Below are 17,718 nucleotides of genomic sequence, written 5' to 3'. Positions count from 1 at the left end.
ACAGTGAAAGAAGGAAAGGTTCTGAACAGAATGGGATGAGTGCAGGGCTCCAGTTAAAGCTCCAGTTCACTAACCCTTGAATGGCCCAAGTAGAAAAGAAAACTGTCCCCTCCGTTCAAGCTCTGTAACAGTGGGGTGACACTACACGGTTTTCTTGAAGCCTTCAGGAATCTATAACGATATAATCGGTATTTCTCCTTAAGATGTGTCCAGCATTTCGACTCTGAAAACACCTAATATATGTTAGACAATAGTAACTGACATGGACATTATTAGGGAACATAATATACATTTTGAGTAACAACAGTCCGGTAATTTAAGCACCCTGGTTCCACAGAGACGTTTGTTCTAGTCAAGAGAGGGATTTACTCCCAGAAAGGAATATTCGACCTTCTTTACACACATAAAGCCAAAGCCAGAGCCAAACATGAACCAGCATTTCCTCTTCTTCCTTTGTGTCAATCTTGTAATCAGATTTGCACTCTTAATTCATCCCACCCTCCACACCATGGCACATAATGCATTCATTTATGCTAATGTCTGCTTTCAGCTCCATGTGGGGAGGGAAGTTATCTATCGACTCTGTCATATCGCACTCTGCCAAGTGCTTAGTAGAGTGCCCTCCACACGGTAAGTGCTCAACAAATATGATTGATTGAATCATGGACCATGAAACCACTCTTCAGACAGAAGAGATTGTTTGGGCAGTGCTGCCATTCGGGGCACTGATTTTACTTTTCCATCAACAGATGGTGACTGCCAACTCCCACCAGACTGGCTGTGCAGTGGCTTTCTGCCCAGATAATAAATACCAGTATCTATATGTTTGCCACTTCTACCCCCCGTAAGTATTGAGAAAACTTCCTAGTTAGGGGATGTTATCTCACTCTTTTTTAAAAAATATTTAAGTGCTTACTTTGTGCCAGGCACAGTACTAAGCGCTGGTGTAGATACAAGCTAATCAGGTTGAACATAGCCCATGTCCCACATGGGGCTCACAGTCTTAATCCCCATTTTGCACATGAGGTCACTGAGGCACAGAGAAGTCGAGTGACTTGTCCAAGGTCATAGAGCAGACAGGTGGTGAAGTTGGGATTAGAACCCAGGTCCTCTGACTCTCAGGCTTGTGCTCTATTAGGCTTCTTTTTGCTTCTCTCTGAAAAGACTAAGCTTGGCCCAGGGATAGTTGCTTAACAAGCCCCTCATCCCTTTCTCAAATCAATCATTTCATATACTAAATGCAGATGTTTTAGGTGTGTGTTTTATGTTTTATGTGCTTGACTCCAAGGACTCAGGTAAGGAGTTTTATTTTTAACACTTGCTCGAAAGTAGGCTTTCTGCTGTTACAACAGAGAATTTCCTTGATGTGAGAGGGCAAGCTACAGGCATTCTTAAATATGTCTCATTGATTTAAGAGATGTAAGTTGTTTCAAAGGCAGAGAATCGTCTCAAAATCATGGCCCATTGACCAAAAGTGTACTGAAAAATAACACCTCTCTCTCCACACAGTGAACCATAAAGTAATCTTAGTAGCCCTGGTTAAACATACAACTAAAATGACTAATCCTTATTGCACAGATGACTTTAGTCTGCAGGTTCAGCCGGTTCCTTCTGGAGGAAGACTCAAGAGATAATTGCCCTTCCATGCCGTGAATCAAGATTCCAAAAGGAGATTGGGATGGCATTTATTTATGAGGGTCATGTAAATGTGCTAGGAATCCTCCCAGATCGGTCACCAGATTAACTGTAGCTGATTTTAAAGCATGTGGTTTTGATTATGTGCATTAGGAAGACTGAAAGGAGACATTTGGCTCTAATGGATTTTTTTGGTTTTTTTTTCTTTTCACATTTCAGAGGAATGCCCCTTAGCTCTCCAGATATGCCCTATGCCAAAGGAACTCCCTGCGCTGCCTGCCAGGGAACCTGTGACAGAGGCCTATGCAGTAAGTGGTTAGGACCAAGTGACGGTAACGATACAGTACATTGGCCCAGCTATATATGAAGGGTTTGGGTCTTTCGGTTGTAGTTGTTGTTTTCCCACATTTGGAAATGCTTTCCTGTCTTAATAACTTCCCAGTTGTGCAGGAATCTGACACTCTAAGCTTGCGACCCTAACAAGCATTTGTAAAGAGGCTGATTCCTGTATTTCAAATGTCAGTTGCGATTCTTGGCAATATGGGTACTCGATGAATATCAGACTGGCTGACACATTTGAACTGAGAGAAAGTATCAGCAGGTTTCAGAGGAGTTTGTATAAATTTTCAAAAGAGAGTTCTGTGATGGAATGATTGCTGAAGGGAATGTTAGTGATGCAAAGGGAAAAATTAGAGACGTTAGAGAATGCATTCTGATCATTAGATTAGATGCCAAGGAGAGCAGCTATCACTTTCTTTGTTCAAACACCCTACTGCCATTTTTGAAGGAGTAATATTGAAATAGAGCATTGGTCTGACCTATTAATTGCATTGCTCATGAAAATGGAGAAACATCCAGAAGGATGAGGAGTAACACACCTCCCACAATAACCAGATTTAACGTCTAGCCACTCCCAGGGAGGGTCCCATAGAGGACACTGAGATAAGAAGTTTCAGGAGAGTAAAAGGCCAAGACTAGGGTGAATTGGAGTCTAGTTAAGGTGCTGTGGGCAGAGAGGGAGTAGCTGGGAGGAGAAGAACCAAGACGAAAGAATTCAGGGAAAAGACTTCAACCAAACAGCAAAAGGTTGACATGTGCAGCTCGTAATTTCATCTATGGATTTGGATTTTCAGTTTGGCTCTGCCTTATATTGGCCACAATGTAGCATTTCACTATTTTTTCTTCGTAGAAAAAAAGAACCCTTTTGAAATGACCATTCATTCACTATTATAATGCCCCAATTACTGGGTTAATTTAGAATTGAGCTGGAACAGTGCTTGGCACGTAGTAAGCACTTAACAAATACCATCATTATTATTAGTAGTATATCCAGGGACAAATTTAATACTCTGTCATCCAAGAGCACTGAGGTTATTGATACCCCTTTGTTTTTCAATTGTAAACTATCAAATTGTTATTCACTATAAAAATGTTTAGAATGTATGAACATATTTTGAAATGTTAACAGCACAGTGCCACGCCTGCCTTTCAGCAAAGGGATAAATATCATAAATGGTTGACAATGTTTCAAGGTCAACATAGTTTTCCTTATCATTTTTTCTCTTCAGCTCATTCTATATGCTGAGCACCACTCAACATTTTTCTCTGACACACATTATTTTAAACACAAAAGGTCACTGTCTCCTTTGTGCAACTACACTGCTCCTGAGGAGAGCTCACCCAGACCATGACCACACAGGAACCTTGCCATACGGACTATACTGCAATGTGCTCTTCTGGTATGGCGCATATAGTAGCTGAAAAAGGAATGCATAGAAGTAGCTTGATTATTACTTCAAAAGATTTAGGTTTTGTATTTTTTTGTTTGGTTTTTTTTTCCTGAAAAATTGCCTTCCTTTCCCTCCCCCAAAATATATCTCTCTCAGCCACAGTCTATAGGACCTGCTGGGAATCCCTCCACTTGCCTACTGGATAAAGCAATGGACCTGGGTGTCTGAAGGAAATGGGTTCTAATCCCTGCTCTGCCTCTTGTATGCTGTATAACCTTGGGCAAGTCACTTAATTTCTCTATGCCTCAGTTACTTCACTGAGCCCCTTTAGGATAGGGACTGTATCCAACCTGATTAAGCCATGGGGCTTGGTGGATAAACATGGGCCTGAAAGTCAGAAGGACCTGGGTTCTAGTCTCAGCTCCACCACTTGTCCCCTGTGTGACCTTGGGCAAGTCACTTCACCTCTCTGTGCCTCAGTTATCTCAACTGTAAAATGGGAATGAAGACTGAGCCCCATGTGGGACAGGGACAGTGTCGAACCTGATTAATTTGTATCTACCCCAGTGCTCAGAACAATGCTTGGCACATAGTAAGTGCTTAATGAGTTCCATAATTATTATCGTAATTATAATTATTAACTCGTATCTACCCCAGGGCTTAGTACAGGGTCTGGTACATAGTAAGCACTTAAAAAATACGTAAAACAAACAAACAATGTATCTTTTCAGCTTCTACAAAATGCATGGCAGCAGTAGTGAGGCAGATGGGAGCAATGAGGAGATAGAAGGGGGCAGAGCCTTTGTTTAGGGACGGCAAGAGAAACTACTGGAGAAATTTCAGGGGTGGGAGAAACAGGCGGCAAGGAACAGGAATTGGAAGGAGGGTCAGAGAGAGATCCAGAGGGACCCCAGTTTTACCAGGTCTCTTCCAGGGTCCACTGATGAGCCAAAAAACTACCCAGCCACAGAGAACTGGGCAGAGGCCAGAGAGAACAATACGGATTTAGATTTTTGAGGACAACCTGACATCTGCTATCCAATCAACATCCTCTCTACTTGAACATAGTCGGTATCTTTGAGCTCACACTAACTGATGTTTCCTAGGATTCCTTGATGCAGAATCTCTAATCAAGCAATCTATATTATATAGGTAGTTCATCTAATAATATCTATGTGAGTTCTACCACCATCTAGTGAGTATATGCATATATGCATATATGTATTCAGCTACCAGCAGTGCATGTTTATTCATATGATTGTCAGCAAACCATTTTCTTAGATTAAAGGAATAGAAAGGTATTGGAAATGAATCTCCACTAAGGGAAGTGTCCAATTTTATTCTGTAATCAGGGACACGGAAGGAAGGACAGCTTAACACATCTAAAAGCTAAATATTATCAAAAAAGAAAAAAAATTTAAAAATGATCAAAAAAAATTAGGAAATAGCACATGCACAGAATCTTCTATGGGACTTGAATATTTTATTCTATTTGTGAGAAGATGTTAGCCATAGAGTGAGTAGGCTAGGATGACATGAATGCTGGATCAAAAGGAAACTGGGGAGAACTGCACGAATCTGAGGAGAACATCCAAGGTTAAAACTTCAGAGAAACATTTCCTGACCACTAAGGTATCATTTAGTGGTCTGGAATGGTAATTTACTAAATAATACTCTTCTCACTTAATCAGTAGTATTATTGAGCCCCTGTTTGGTTCAGAACACTCTACTAAGCCCTTGGGAGATTGCAATAGAATTAGTGGATGTGAGACCTACCCTCAAGAAGTTTCCATTCTAATGGGGCAGAGAAACAATAAATTACAGATAGGAGGAAGTGATGGAGGGTAAAGATAAAACATGCAAAACATGTGAACATGTAAACTCTTGGGTCTCATTATATATGTATCAAACATTTAGATAGAGTGGACTCACTGGAAAGTAAAAAAAAAAGCACAAAAGAAAGCATAATTTACCTTTATTTTTAGTAAAGGTAGATAAAAGTGCTACAGGAGAGGGTAACTATGAGAATCCAACTGCCTACATGGCAGGATTTAGAGGGATAGGAGAGATTAAACAGATAATTCAATGTCTTTCTTTCAAGAACGTAAGGTGTTCAGCTCATCTTTATATGAAGCAATTTACTAATAGATAAATGTGGCCCTCATTTCTGACAGGGTGCTTTCTTTTGTTTTAGCGGATCCTTGCATTTTTGGAGACACATTCTATTCCAGCTGCCCCGATTACGTAAGAAAGGTGGGTTTGACTTCCTCATTCACCATTTTCTCTGATACCTACTTCCACAGTGCCATGAGGGCAAATTTGCCCTATTGATAACCTTCTGAGTGGAAAAAAGAGAGGGTAAAGTGTTCCTCATTCCCAGCCAGACCACTGGAATTTAAGCAGTGACGGAGAGTAGCTTCTACAAATTTTAGAATCTTGGCAAGCTTAGGGTGTGAATGTATTCTGGGAGACCTGGGTGACAGCACTCTGAGGTCTTCTGCCAGAGAAGGCCGCAGTAAGCATTGGATTATGGCTAAGCAAGAAAGGGATGGACTTTTAACTAGTTCATAAACTGTCAATCGAAATCCTTCCTTAGAAACCAGACATGAACACCTATGAATTACAGATGTTCTTATTTATTTTTCAGCCAGATGCTTCATTCTCTACTCTAGTGACAAACAATATAACACTACAAAAAGAAATTGTTGGCAAATTCAATGAAATAAGAAGACATGTGAATCCAACCGCTAGCAATATGCTGAGAATGGTAAGATACTTTTTCTTGACCAAATATTTGTTGCTAAAATTAATATACAAGCAGCTGAAACTCTAGGGATCTATCTCTTTATTTACTCTTTAGAAGACCCTCATTTAAAATGACCCTGTATTTGAAATATAGGGTATTTGAAATATAGGGTTCAAAAGAGGTCTCAAAAGATAAAAGTAAAGGTAAATGATGCTTTCTTTTGTTGTTTTTTATTATTATTATTTTCCAATGGGTCTGCTCGTTCTAAATGTTTGGGACATATGTTAGTGAAACTCAGGAGTTTACATGTTCACAAATGGCCACAGGCATCCTTGCCAGTGACCTTTTTTATGGCATCTCCCAGAATACAATTTTTGCCTTGTGCTACATTACCTAGAACCCCAAATAACCTCTTTGCTCAGTTTGAGCATTTTGAGTGCATGGTGCAGCTTTGTTAACTGACAAGGTACCCATAGAATTTGCAAAACACTTTTAATCAAGGATTTCTATGATTAATTCTAAGCAAGCACTTTGGCTTCTTGGAGTGAAAATGTCTATAGGACTTAATATACATCTGTGGTAAAGTAAAACTGAGACTAGTAAGAGCCAGATACTGACTTCTTCAAATGATAAATATCTGATTACTTTCATTGCCATGTGCAATTTCTTACCTAGTCTCTCAAACCCAGTCATTATGGTGGAATTAATTCATGTTTGACCTTTCATTTACATCACTGGACTCTCTTTTTGTGAATTATGTTGGGTGAGGTACCCCAAATAGGGAATTGGGTAGCCTCCTGTATGTTCTAATTAGAACTGTACCAAATGTACCAGAAACTAATACCCCAGCAGGTAGTACAGTCCTTGGCACATAGCAAGAATGTAAAAATATTATTTTTATTATTATTATCATAATTATTATAATTTGTGATTGTGTAGAACCATAAACCAGAAAAATCCAGTAACAGTGAATTCTCCCATGGGCTTCTTATCCTCCCTTCTACCTTCCCCCTTCCTCCTTCTTTCTTCCATTTCTACATTAGGCCAAACATTATTCAATTTCCAACTTTGTGTGTTAAAACCCTTCTAAGATCTAGCACTCCCCTATTCAACCATTCTGGACTGGCATCCGAAATCCTAAATATCTCTCTTGCATTCAAGGCTTGGAATTCAGAAGCTGCAAGCAATGCGAAAAAGTGGGCAGAGAAATGCACTATGACCACCAGCCCTCCTGAAGAACGACGCATTAAGAGTATGTAAACATATTACCCCATATTTCCCTCAACTTTGTAACTGAAAACAAAACAAAAACATGGGTGTCACTGTATAAAACCATTCTACACTGGCATTGAAATTCTGCATGCGGTTTGGGTCTAAAGGCATAATAAAACTAGAGGAGATTCTGAAAAGAACAGGTGGGATGATTAGTGTGGATTAGCAGTTTCTGTGCAGTTAGAGGCTGAAAAGATCAGTACTCTTCAGATTGGAAAAGTGAAGGCTGAAAGAAACCTTGACTGAAGTTTTGATTGGAGGGAATGGATGATGTGGTTCTGTTCAACAAATCCTTTAGCACCAGGATATAGGGAACCCTTGGAAAATTGAAAGTGTTAGATTTAAAATAAACAAAAAGAATTCCTTTTCAGGAAACTTATAGCAAAGATGAAATTTGATATTGCAGGAATTTGGCAAATTCTGGCACTTAGTACAATACTTTGTAAAAAGCAAGAATGCAAATTTCATTGATTGGCAGACAAAAAATAAATTTAGCTTCAAGATGATTTAGGATGCAATTATGGACAGGAGGTCTACAGTGCATTATAAAAGGAAATAAAATAGGGATCTTAGGTGTTCCATCACAAACTATGAGTTTGGTTGTCCAGGAGGGCAACATCATACAGTCCTCCAAATATCTTTGTTACCTCTTTCAGAGACAGAATACTAGGCTGGATGGACCCTTGTTCTGCCTCAGCTTGATTCTTTGAACCACCTGCCTAGTTTCATAGAAATGGAGGGGAATCAGGACTTTCATGTAAATGGTCCACTGATGTGTCTCCTTAATTGCGCACAGAGTTTCTTGAGCACCTATGTAATCTATGAAGAGATATGCATGTCCACCAAATGGATACTGAGGAAAGAAGGACCAAAGCAGCAAATTAAGTGAACAAATGGGAAATTCTAAAGACAAATCGTGTAGAGTATCATTTTCATTAGAAGGTGGAGGAATCTTCTCAGACTGAAATATTAAAAACAAACTTGGATCAATACTTATAACCCAAGGATGTAAATAAGCATGGATCCACATGCTCGGGAACTACACTAATATAGGGAATCTGAAGGTGATAAGGAGGTGAACTTAATTAAAAAGGAAATGTGTCCTCTGCTCAAGTTTCACCTCATTTTTGTTTTAGTTTTGCTTGGGAACCGATCATACAGGTATCCCCATAGTCTTCATGTGTGACCAATGTTAATTGAAAGCTTGTTATGGGCAGGGAATGTGTCTACAAACTCTGTTACACTGTACTCTACCAAGCAGTGAGCACTAAATAAATATGATTTATAGATTGATAGGTTATCACTCGACTATGTACGATGAGGGGATATCGAGGTCAAATCAAGGTCAATTTTTGTGAAAACCTTCTCAAGTCTTTGGGGCTGGGAGAGAACTGAGCTGCAGACATGCAATCCCAATCCACACTGAAATTCCTTATCCCTGGACTGACAGTGCAGTCCATCATCAGTGGCCAATCCTAGTGCTATGTTTTGCTAATGTGGACACCTCTTTAAAACACTTTTTGCTGAGAAGGATGTGAAACCTCTTCTTTTTTTTCTTTTTTCTGTGGTATCTGTTAAGCACTTATTATGTGCCAGGCCTTGTAGCACTGTACTAAACTCAGGGGAAGATAAAGGTTAATCAGGTTGGAAACAGTCCCTCTCCTACACAGGGCTCACAGTCTTAATCCCCCTTTTACAGATGAGAAAACTGAGGCCCAGAGAAGTGAAGTGACTTGGCCAAGGACACACAGAAGATATGTAATGGAGGCTGGATTAGAACCCAGGTCCTCCTATTCCCAAACTCATGCTCTTTCTACTAATCCATGCTGCTTCTCAATTTCAGTTCTCATACTGGAAGTACTAAGTATTTTTCAGGATTTTCCAAACAAAGTAATGCATTTTACATAAGAATCTCATTCAAAATCTTTCATTATTTATACATAATGTTTACACTGTTATTTGATCAAACAACTCTATTTTGTGCTAAATGTTATTTCCTTTTTTAGCACACTTTCACTTAATGTTTTATATGTGGCCAGTTAAGAGTACATACAGGGGTATAGCATTGCAAACCTGACCACAGATCTTACATTTCTTAAAAAATTCTGGCCACAGATGTACTGTGGAATGGAAAAGGTTGCCTGCCCCAGTCAACGTCATTGTGGTAAATAAACCACCGAATGTGGGAAAAGATTCAAATTCACTAGAAAGCAGTTCTCTATTCTGTAAGTCCTGGTGGGCAGGGATCAAGTCAACTCGATTGTTAATCATATTCTCCCAAGAGCTCAATTCAGTGTTCTGCTATTTATTAGACCCTGGCTACTGCTCCCTGGCTTTTATTACTCACCTTCTAGACTTTGTGGTTAAATATAAGGGTGTGATTCCCCAGAACAGGAAGCCCCTGTGTTCTATTTCAATCATTAGTTCAACTCATCAGAAAACTGTATATAGTTTAAGAACCTGCCAGCAGAGAGAAACAATGAAGAATTTGGAGAGGTTCCCAAGGAAAGCAAATGGCATGGTTGAAGGCAGAGCCTCTGGGGAAAAATGAACAGAATGAGTGTTATGTGGCCTAAAGAAGAGAAAGTTCAAGTTTCTTGCAGTCTATGAAGGGTTTTTTGTTAGTTTTTAATTACAGATTATGACAGCCCTTTACTAGTAACAGAATTGACAATTCTTAGTCCTAGCATCTCTATAATAGATATTCCATAGACCTGATATCTTTGAAATGGTTATTGCATACAGCTGGCCTCTCTGGAATTGGTAGTTCATAATTTCACCACCTCTAGATTTTCTAGCCCAATCAATCAATGGTATTTATTAAGATATTTCTGCACTTGGGAGGGAACAACACAACAGTGTTGGTAGATACATTCCCTGCCCACCTTGAGTTTACAGTTTAGAGGACCAGTCCATAGCCCTGCATCTCTAAGTTTGGTAGTCCATAGCCTTTGCATTTCTGGGCTTGATGGTCCATAGCTTTGATATCTCTGGCTTGTCATTTCACTTATAAAAGTAAAAATACAAGCTATATTTTAGACTTGTAAGCATTTTAAATGTTATGAACATCCAATATTCTTAGAATAGTTTACAAGTAGGTTGCTTCAGATAAACTTGCTTTGACCCTAGAGATAAGAGTATGTCAATGCACAAAAGCATTCCTTGTTTTTCAGTAGCTAATTACTTAACAGTTTGAGCCCCAGCACTCTCTTATTTTAGATCAGGTACTAATACTGGGTAACTATTCTCTACCTCCACTGAGGAAAAAAGGAAAAATTGATTTAAAAGGCCATTGGGCAGATTTAGTTTAGTTATAGGATTATCGAAGAGGATTGCATTTCCTTCCCTGCAAATCATAACAAAATCATTCTTCTATAGGGCTCTGTACTTGTTCTATCTGGAAGCAGAGAAAGTCCTCTGGAGCCCCATGACAGGTCTAGATACACAATCTATTTTTTTTTCTAGATACCACCTGCAGTGAGAACTACTACATGTCCAGTTCTCCCAAATCCTGGTCTGAGACTATCCAAAAATGGTATGGTACTGTGTCTGAGTTCAGCTATGGCACCAGGACAACCAGAAGAGGTGCACCAGTAAACCTTTATAGCCAGGTGAGGATACGAAGAAGAGTAATGTTTCAGGAAGGATAGTAATGAGCAGTGTGATCTAGTGGAAAGAGCATGGGTCTGGGAGTTAGAAGGACCTCAGATCTAATCCAGGCTCTACCACTTGTCTGCTGTATGACTTTGGGCACTTCTCTGTGCCGCAGTTACCTCATCTGTAAAATGTGGATTAAGACTATGAGCCCCATGTGGGAAAGGGACTGTGTCCAACCTGGCACAGAGTAAGCACTTAACAAATAGCATAAAAAAAATCAAAACTCAATCAACCCATCCATTGTCCATCCAAACATTTCAAATTTCCCTTTCCTAAGGGGCTTCTGGAAGAGGCCATGTGATGGGTACCTCACTAGTTCAGTTACCCAAATTCCCTGGCTCAAAAAGAAAAAAAAAATTGGCTCCATCTTTCCAAATCATTCAACCTAGGACCTCAATCCAACATTTGAAAGCTATCCCAGGGTCTGGAAGTCAGTCTGCTCTGTCCTTCTGCCAATTTCATAAATGACAGCTGAGGCTGAAATGGTATAAATTAATAATGGCCTTGAATGCACTCCACATGCATTTTCCTATTGTCTTCCCAAGTGTATCTCCTGCGCCTCTTTACAATTCTGCTTGAAGCTCATCTCTTCCACTAGCCTTCCCCAGTATCATCAGTCTTTCCACTCTCGGATTACTTTGCAATTGTAAATATTTACAGAATTTTATATTTACATGTTTCACTGTACTACTGGGCCTATGCTTATCTACACATACATCACTTAGATGCATCCAATACAGTCCCTGCATTTGTTCTGCCTTCTCAGTAGATAATAAAACAACATCACTCTTGTACATTCTTTATAACTACCCAGAGTAAGGGTTATATAATTATCTGTGGCAGAGATTTTTGCCAGGAGAAACTTCAACCAGTGCAGGTAAACCTTAATAGATAGCACAGCCCTCTAGAGAAGTCCATTGCTCTCACAAGGAGAAAATATTTATTGCTGGAGAGTAGTTCTTGCTGCCCAGAGGATTTCAGGACCAGACCACCGATTCTAATGTACCATCTGGGTGGAGTAGCTTTTCAGATGGCTTCTTCTTATGTCATTTCAACTTCTGAATTTATATTCTCCAATCAACAGATGGTGTCAGCCAACACACACCAGATCGGTTGTGCAGCAGCTTTCTGCCCTGACAGTGAATTCCACTATCTTTATGTTTGTCATTACTACCCGCCGTAAGTATGGAAGAATAATATGAGTGCTTTATTTCTTGTGAGTGCAGCTAAAAACCGAGACTACCGAGCTAGCATAAAATGAATAGAATCATCTTGCTTTACTCAGGGGGAGAATGCATTTGAGCTCCAGTAGAAAATGTCCCCCAAATCAGTATTACTGATAACTAAGCTACAAGGGTGGTGACGTGGTGGTGAGAAGAAATGTGGCCTAGTAGAAAGAGCACAGGCCTGGGAATCAGAGGACCTGGGTTTTAATTCCAGCTTGCCCCTTCCCTTCTGTGTGACTCTGGGCAAGTTACTTACCTTTTCTGTGCCTCCATTTGTTCATCTGTAAAATGGAAATTCAAAACCCATTTTCCAACCCATCTAGACTGTGAGCCTATTGGGGGCCAGGGACAGAGTTTGACCTGATTATCTTGTAGCTAACCAAGTGCTTAGTTGCTTGGCTCATACTAAGCACTTACCAAATACCACAATTATGTTACCATTACTGGAAGTATAGGTACTTCTGTGAGCCGTTCAGTCCAAGGTGACCAGTGGAACCCATAGTGACCAGTCGACAACGCCTAGGCCTACCAGGGTATTGAAAGACGGGGTGGAAGACTGTGAGCCCATTGGTGGGTAAAGATTGTCTATTTATTGCTGATTTGTACTTTCCAAGCTTAGTACAGTGCTCTGCACACAGTAAGCGCTCAATAAATACCACTGCATGAATGAATGAATGAATGAATGAGACAGAAGACATTCTCATTCATTCATTCATGCATTCAATCATATTTATTGAGCGCTTACTGTGTGCAGAGCACTGTACTAAGTGCTTGGAATGTAAAGTTTGACAACAGATAGAGACAATCTCTGCCCAACAGGCTCACAGTTTAAACGCGGAAGACAGACAACAAAATAAAACAAGTAGTCAGGCATCAATACCATCAAGATAAATAGAATCATAGATACATATACATCATCAATGAAATAAATAGAGTAATAAATAATATATACAAATAAGCACAAGTGTTGTGGGAAGGGGAAGGGGGTAGAACAGAGGGAGGGAGTAGAGGCAATGGAGAGGGGAGGATGGGCAGAGGGAACGGGAGAGCTCAGTCTGGGAAAGCCTCCTGGAGGACGTGAGCTCTCAGTAGGGTTTGAAGAGGGGAAGAGAGAGTTAGTTTGGTGGATGTGATGAGGGAGGGCATTCCAGGTCAGTGGTAGGATAATAATAATGTTGGTATTTGTTAAGCGCTTACTATGTGCAGAGCACTGTTCTAAGCGCTGGGGTAGACATAGGGGAATCAGGTTGTCCCACGTGGGGCTCACAGTTAATCCCCATTTTACAGATGAGGGAACTGAGGCACAGAGAAGTGAAGTGACTTGCCCACAGTCACACAGCTGACAAGTGGCAGAGCCGGGAGTCGAACTCATGACCTCTGACTCCGAAGCCCAGGCTCTTTTCCACTGAGCCACGCTGTTTCCCAAAGGATGTGGGCCAGGGGTCGACAACGGGACAGGCGAGAACGAGGCACCATGAGGAAGTTAGTGGAGGCAGAGGAGCGGCGTGTACGGGGTGTGCCGGAGGAGAGAAGGGAGGTGAGATAGGAGGGGGCCAGGTGATGGAGAGCTTTGAAGCCAAGAGTGAGGAGATTTTCTTTCATGCAAAGGTTGATAGGCAACCACTAGAGGCTTTTGAGGAGGGGAGTGACAGGCCCAGAGTGTTTCTGTAGAACAGATTGCACCATCCCTGCCCTTCTGACTTGCTGAAAGTCTAAGAATTTCCCTGAAGCTCCCCAGCAGGCTGAGGGATAGAAAAATAATAATACTTCTGGCATTTGTTAAGCATTTACTAAGTGCCAGGCACTATACTAAGCGCTGAGGTGGATACAAGCAAATCGCATTGGACATAGTCCTCGTCCCATTGTGGGGCTCACAGTCTCAATCCCCTTTTTACAGATGAAGTAACTGAGGCACAGAGAAGTGAAGTGCCTTGCCCAAAGTCACACAGCAGACAAGAGGCAGGGCTGGGATTAGAACCCATGACCTTCTGACTCTCACACAAGTGCTCTATCCACTACGGCATGCTGCTTCTCATACAGCATACAAGATCTTCTAAGATCTTCATCAGATAGATGGATAGGCTGACTTTGGGGTTTGATAACCACAAGGCTGTTAGGCCTCTTCTTCTTTCATATGAAATTGTGCCTACTATTAGATAAACAGCATCCAGAGTCGGGCCCCTAAATGTGCTCTCCCAAGCATTTAATCCTCCTTTCCAAAAATAGGCCTTTCCTATTCAACAACAAGGACCTTCCTGCTGGGTGGGAGTATTTGGTCTGTCTGCGATAAAAATCTCATTAGATTTTAAGCTTTTTGAGGGCAATCAATTAATCAGCTGTATTTATTGAGCACTTACTGTGCTCAGCATACTGTACTAAGTGTTTGGCAGAGTGCAATATTGACTATCTCTACTGTACTCTACCAAAAGCTTAGTACCATCCCTCCTACTTAGACAGAAAGCCCCTTATGTCACCAGATTATCTTGTATCCATTCCAGCACTTAATACAGTGCTTGGCATATAGAAAGCACTTAAGAAATACCATTATTATATAAATATTAAATTAGTAAATAAATAAATAAGATATCATTAAATATAAATAATAATATTTAGCTATTGGGAAAGGAGTCTAGCTGCTTTCCACTGCTTCCTTTCTTTACATTCATGCTTGATACTGTGTACTTCAGACGAAATTCCTTAGACTCACCAGACACACCTTACGCCAAAGGAACCCCCTGTGCAGAGTGCCCTGACTCATGTGACAACGGATTGTGCAGTAAGTTTGGTGCCCTGGATTCTATGGGTTCGTCAGTATACTCAATGACCCCATTTTAAGTAGATGTACTTGGGGAAGTCTATGTGGAAAAGGCACAGGGCTAGGAGTCAGAAGATATGGGTTCTAGACCTCGACCTCGACTCACTGTGAGGCCTTAAACACGTCACTTAAACATCTTTTCACTTCAGTTTCTTCTTCTTTAAAATGAGACAAATAGTATCTGCCTCACTCTCCCTCACAGGTATGGTGGGAAGATGCTCAGATGCTCATGGCTTAGTGGAAGGAGCCTGGGCTTGGGAGTCAGAGGTCATGAGTTCGAATCCCAGCTCTGCCACTTGTCAGCTGTGTGACTTTGGGAAAGTCACTTAACTTCTCTGTGCCTCAGTTACCTCATCTGTAAAATGGGGATTAAGTGTGAGCCTCACGTGGGACAACCTGATGACCCTGTATCTCCCCCAGCGCTTAGAACAGTGCTCTGCACATAGTAAGCGCTTAACAAATACCAACATTATTATTATTATTATTATATGTGAAAGAACTCTGGAAAGAAAGATGTTTCATAAAACTAGAGTATCCCAGGCTATGGATTCCCTGATGATTTCAAGGAACTAACATTTTAACCTTATCCACTTATTGCCTTGGTAATAACTATTGGTGATCCCAAACCAAATGATGGGTTGAATTGGTCTAGTGGAGGAAGAGGTGGTTGACTATGATACTTGAAGAAAAAAAATCTTCTTGAGCAATTAGGAATCACTGGTCAAAATGGTCACTGATTCAAATTTCAAACAAACAGGGCTTATATTTAACATCATTATTATTATTGTCAAGTGCCATCAGGCTGTTTCCAATTCATAGCTACTTTATGGATTTATTTTCTCCATAAAAACCTGTCTTCTGCCATAATCCATAACTCTTCTAGCTGCTGCTCTGCCTCTACCATGTTTTTCCTGGATTTTTCCTAGCATTAATGTCTTCTTCAGAGAATTAGTCCTCCTGATTTATGTGTCCAAAATGTGCTAATCTAAGTTGTTGAGTCATTTAGCTTTCCAAAGACCACTTTGGTCTTAATTTGCTCCAAAATCCATTTGTTTGTTTTTCAGGCAGTCCATGGTACAGGCAAAAACCTTCTCCAACACCACAATTCAAAAGAATCTATGTTCTTTCTATCCTGTTATTTCACTGTCCAGCTTTGGGATCCATACACTGTCACTGGAAATACCATAAAACTGACAATTTTTATTTCTGTGTCAATTGTCACATCAGCACATTTCATTACTTTTTCCAGGATCTTCATATCAAGTCTTTCTAACATTAGTCTTTGGTGTATTTCTTGACTACTAGTTCCTTTATTATTGATTATCAATCCAAATGAGATTGAATACTGAGATTGAATAGAATGAATAAAATTCTGGGAGACCCGACCTAAGCAGTTCAGATAGACTGCCTCACTGTTTCTTGGACTTATGAAGAGGCTAGGTCACCCTCTGAAAATACTGGTCTATATAGTTTCTTTCATCCTTGTACAGAATGTTATACTTTATGACTACATGGCCAGGTCCTAATTCTGTCTCTGCCACTAACCTGTTCTGTAGCCTTGGACAAGCCATTTAATTTCTCCATACCTAAGTTTCCTCATCTGTAAAATCTTAGCTTATGAGTTCAATGCAGGACAAGGACCGTGAAGGATCTGATTATCTTGTACCTACTCCAATGCTTAACTCAGAGCCTAGTAAACAAATTTAATTGATGCCATTCTGATTAGAACATATTCTGATACCTGAGAGCTCTATCTTTCCAGGGTCCTTATTCTATCATTTCTCCTAAGTTTTGCAGGTTTCACATGAAGCCTGCTAGAAACAGGGTGATCCACTGACCTAAAGCTATAATAGAGTAGATGCTTTTCAGAAGTGCAGGAGGTCCACTGTCAGTGACAGCCAGCTCAACCCTTTTGGATGGTCTGGAGAGAGCTATGTCTACAAGAACCATGAAAGGGTCCTCTAGAAAGGAAAGAAAGGAAAGCAATTGCAGACCATCGACCTTTGCTAGGCCCAACAGAAAACTCAAAATAAATGGATTTCAACCTCACTGTAGTGTTTCTTGGGAGACCACAGGAATGAAATGATATAAATCAGGAAAACCTTGGAAGGGAGAGGGATTAAAGCAAATCAAAATATATACAAGGAATTTCCCTTTAAAGTGAGAAAGCTAAATTGTTATTCATCATTTTAAGACTCTTTTTAATCCTTTTTGGCTCTGTTTTGACTTTAGCTGATCCCTGCATTTTTGGAGATACCTTCTATTCCAGCTGTCCTGATTATAAGAGAAAGGTTTGTTAAGGTTTTGTCCCATGCGTCAATGAGATACCTTAATCCTATGATGTCTTCCTGTTGAAAGTACCCTCTTTGGTGAAGCTCCTGACCCCTAATGAGGCTGACTGAGGGAAAGCAGGTATTTCTAAGCTCAACAGGCAATGGCCTCCTTGATTTTCACAAAAGTGAAAAATAGCATTTAGGGACAAATCAAGGTTCTTGACATAAGACAAGAACCAGGAGTAATTCAAGCAGATAAATGGGAAGATAGAGATAACAAGGAGGAGCTTGATCTTTAATAATAACAATAATAATAATAATCATCAGGGTATTTGTTAAGTGCTTACTATGTGCCAAGCACTGT

The 17,718-nt window shown here is 40.3% G+C and overlaps 1 protein-coding gene across 1 annotated transcript; it reads left to right on the top strand.

Moving 5' to 3' along the window:
• The first annotated feature begins 486 nt into the window (after positions 1-486).
• LOC103171491 (cysteine-rich secretory protein 2-like) lies at positions 487-17,649 on the top strand. Its single transcript, XM_029050022.2, has 9 exons — positions 487-844; positions 1,855-1,943; positions 5,560-5,618; positions 6,013-6,132; positions 7,273-7,363; positions 10,849-10,994; positions 12,125-12,219; positions 14,954-15,042; positions 17,314-17,649. Exons 1-9 carry the CDS (start codon positions 663-665, stop codon positions 17,379-17,381), a joined length of 939 nt encoding a protein of 312 aa, XP_028905855.2. The 5' UTR covers positions 487-662; the 3' UTR covers positions 17,382-17,649.
• The last annotated feature ends 69 nt before the right edge of the window (positions 17,650-17,718 follow it).

Source organism: Ornithorhynchus anatinus, chromosome X1 (genome assembly GCF_004115215.2).
Source record: "Ornithorhynchus anatinus isolate Pmale09 chromosome X1, mOrnAna1.pri.v4, whole genome shotgun sequence".
NCBI lineage: Eukaryota > Metazoa > Chordata > Mammalia > Monotremata > Ornithorhynchidae > Ornithorhynchus > Ornithorhynchus anatinus.
The sequence above is the reverse complement of the archived record's forward strand: the minus strand, read 5'-3'. Positions and strand labels throughout refer to the sequence as shown.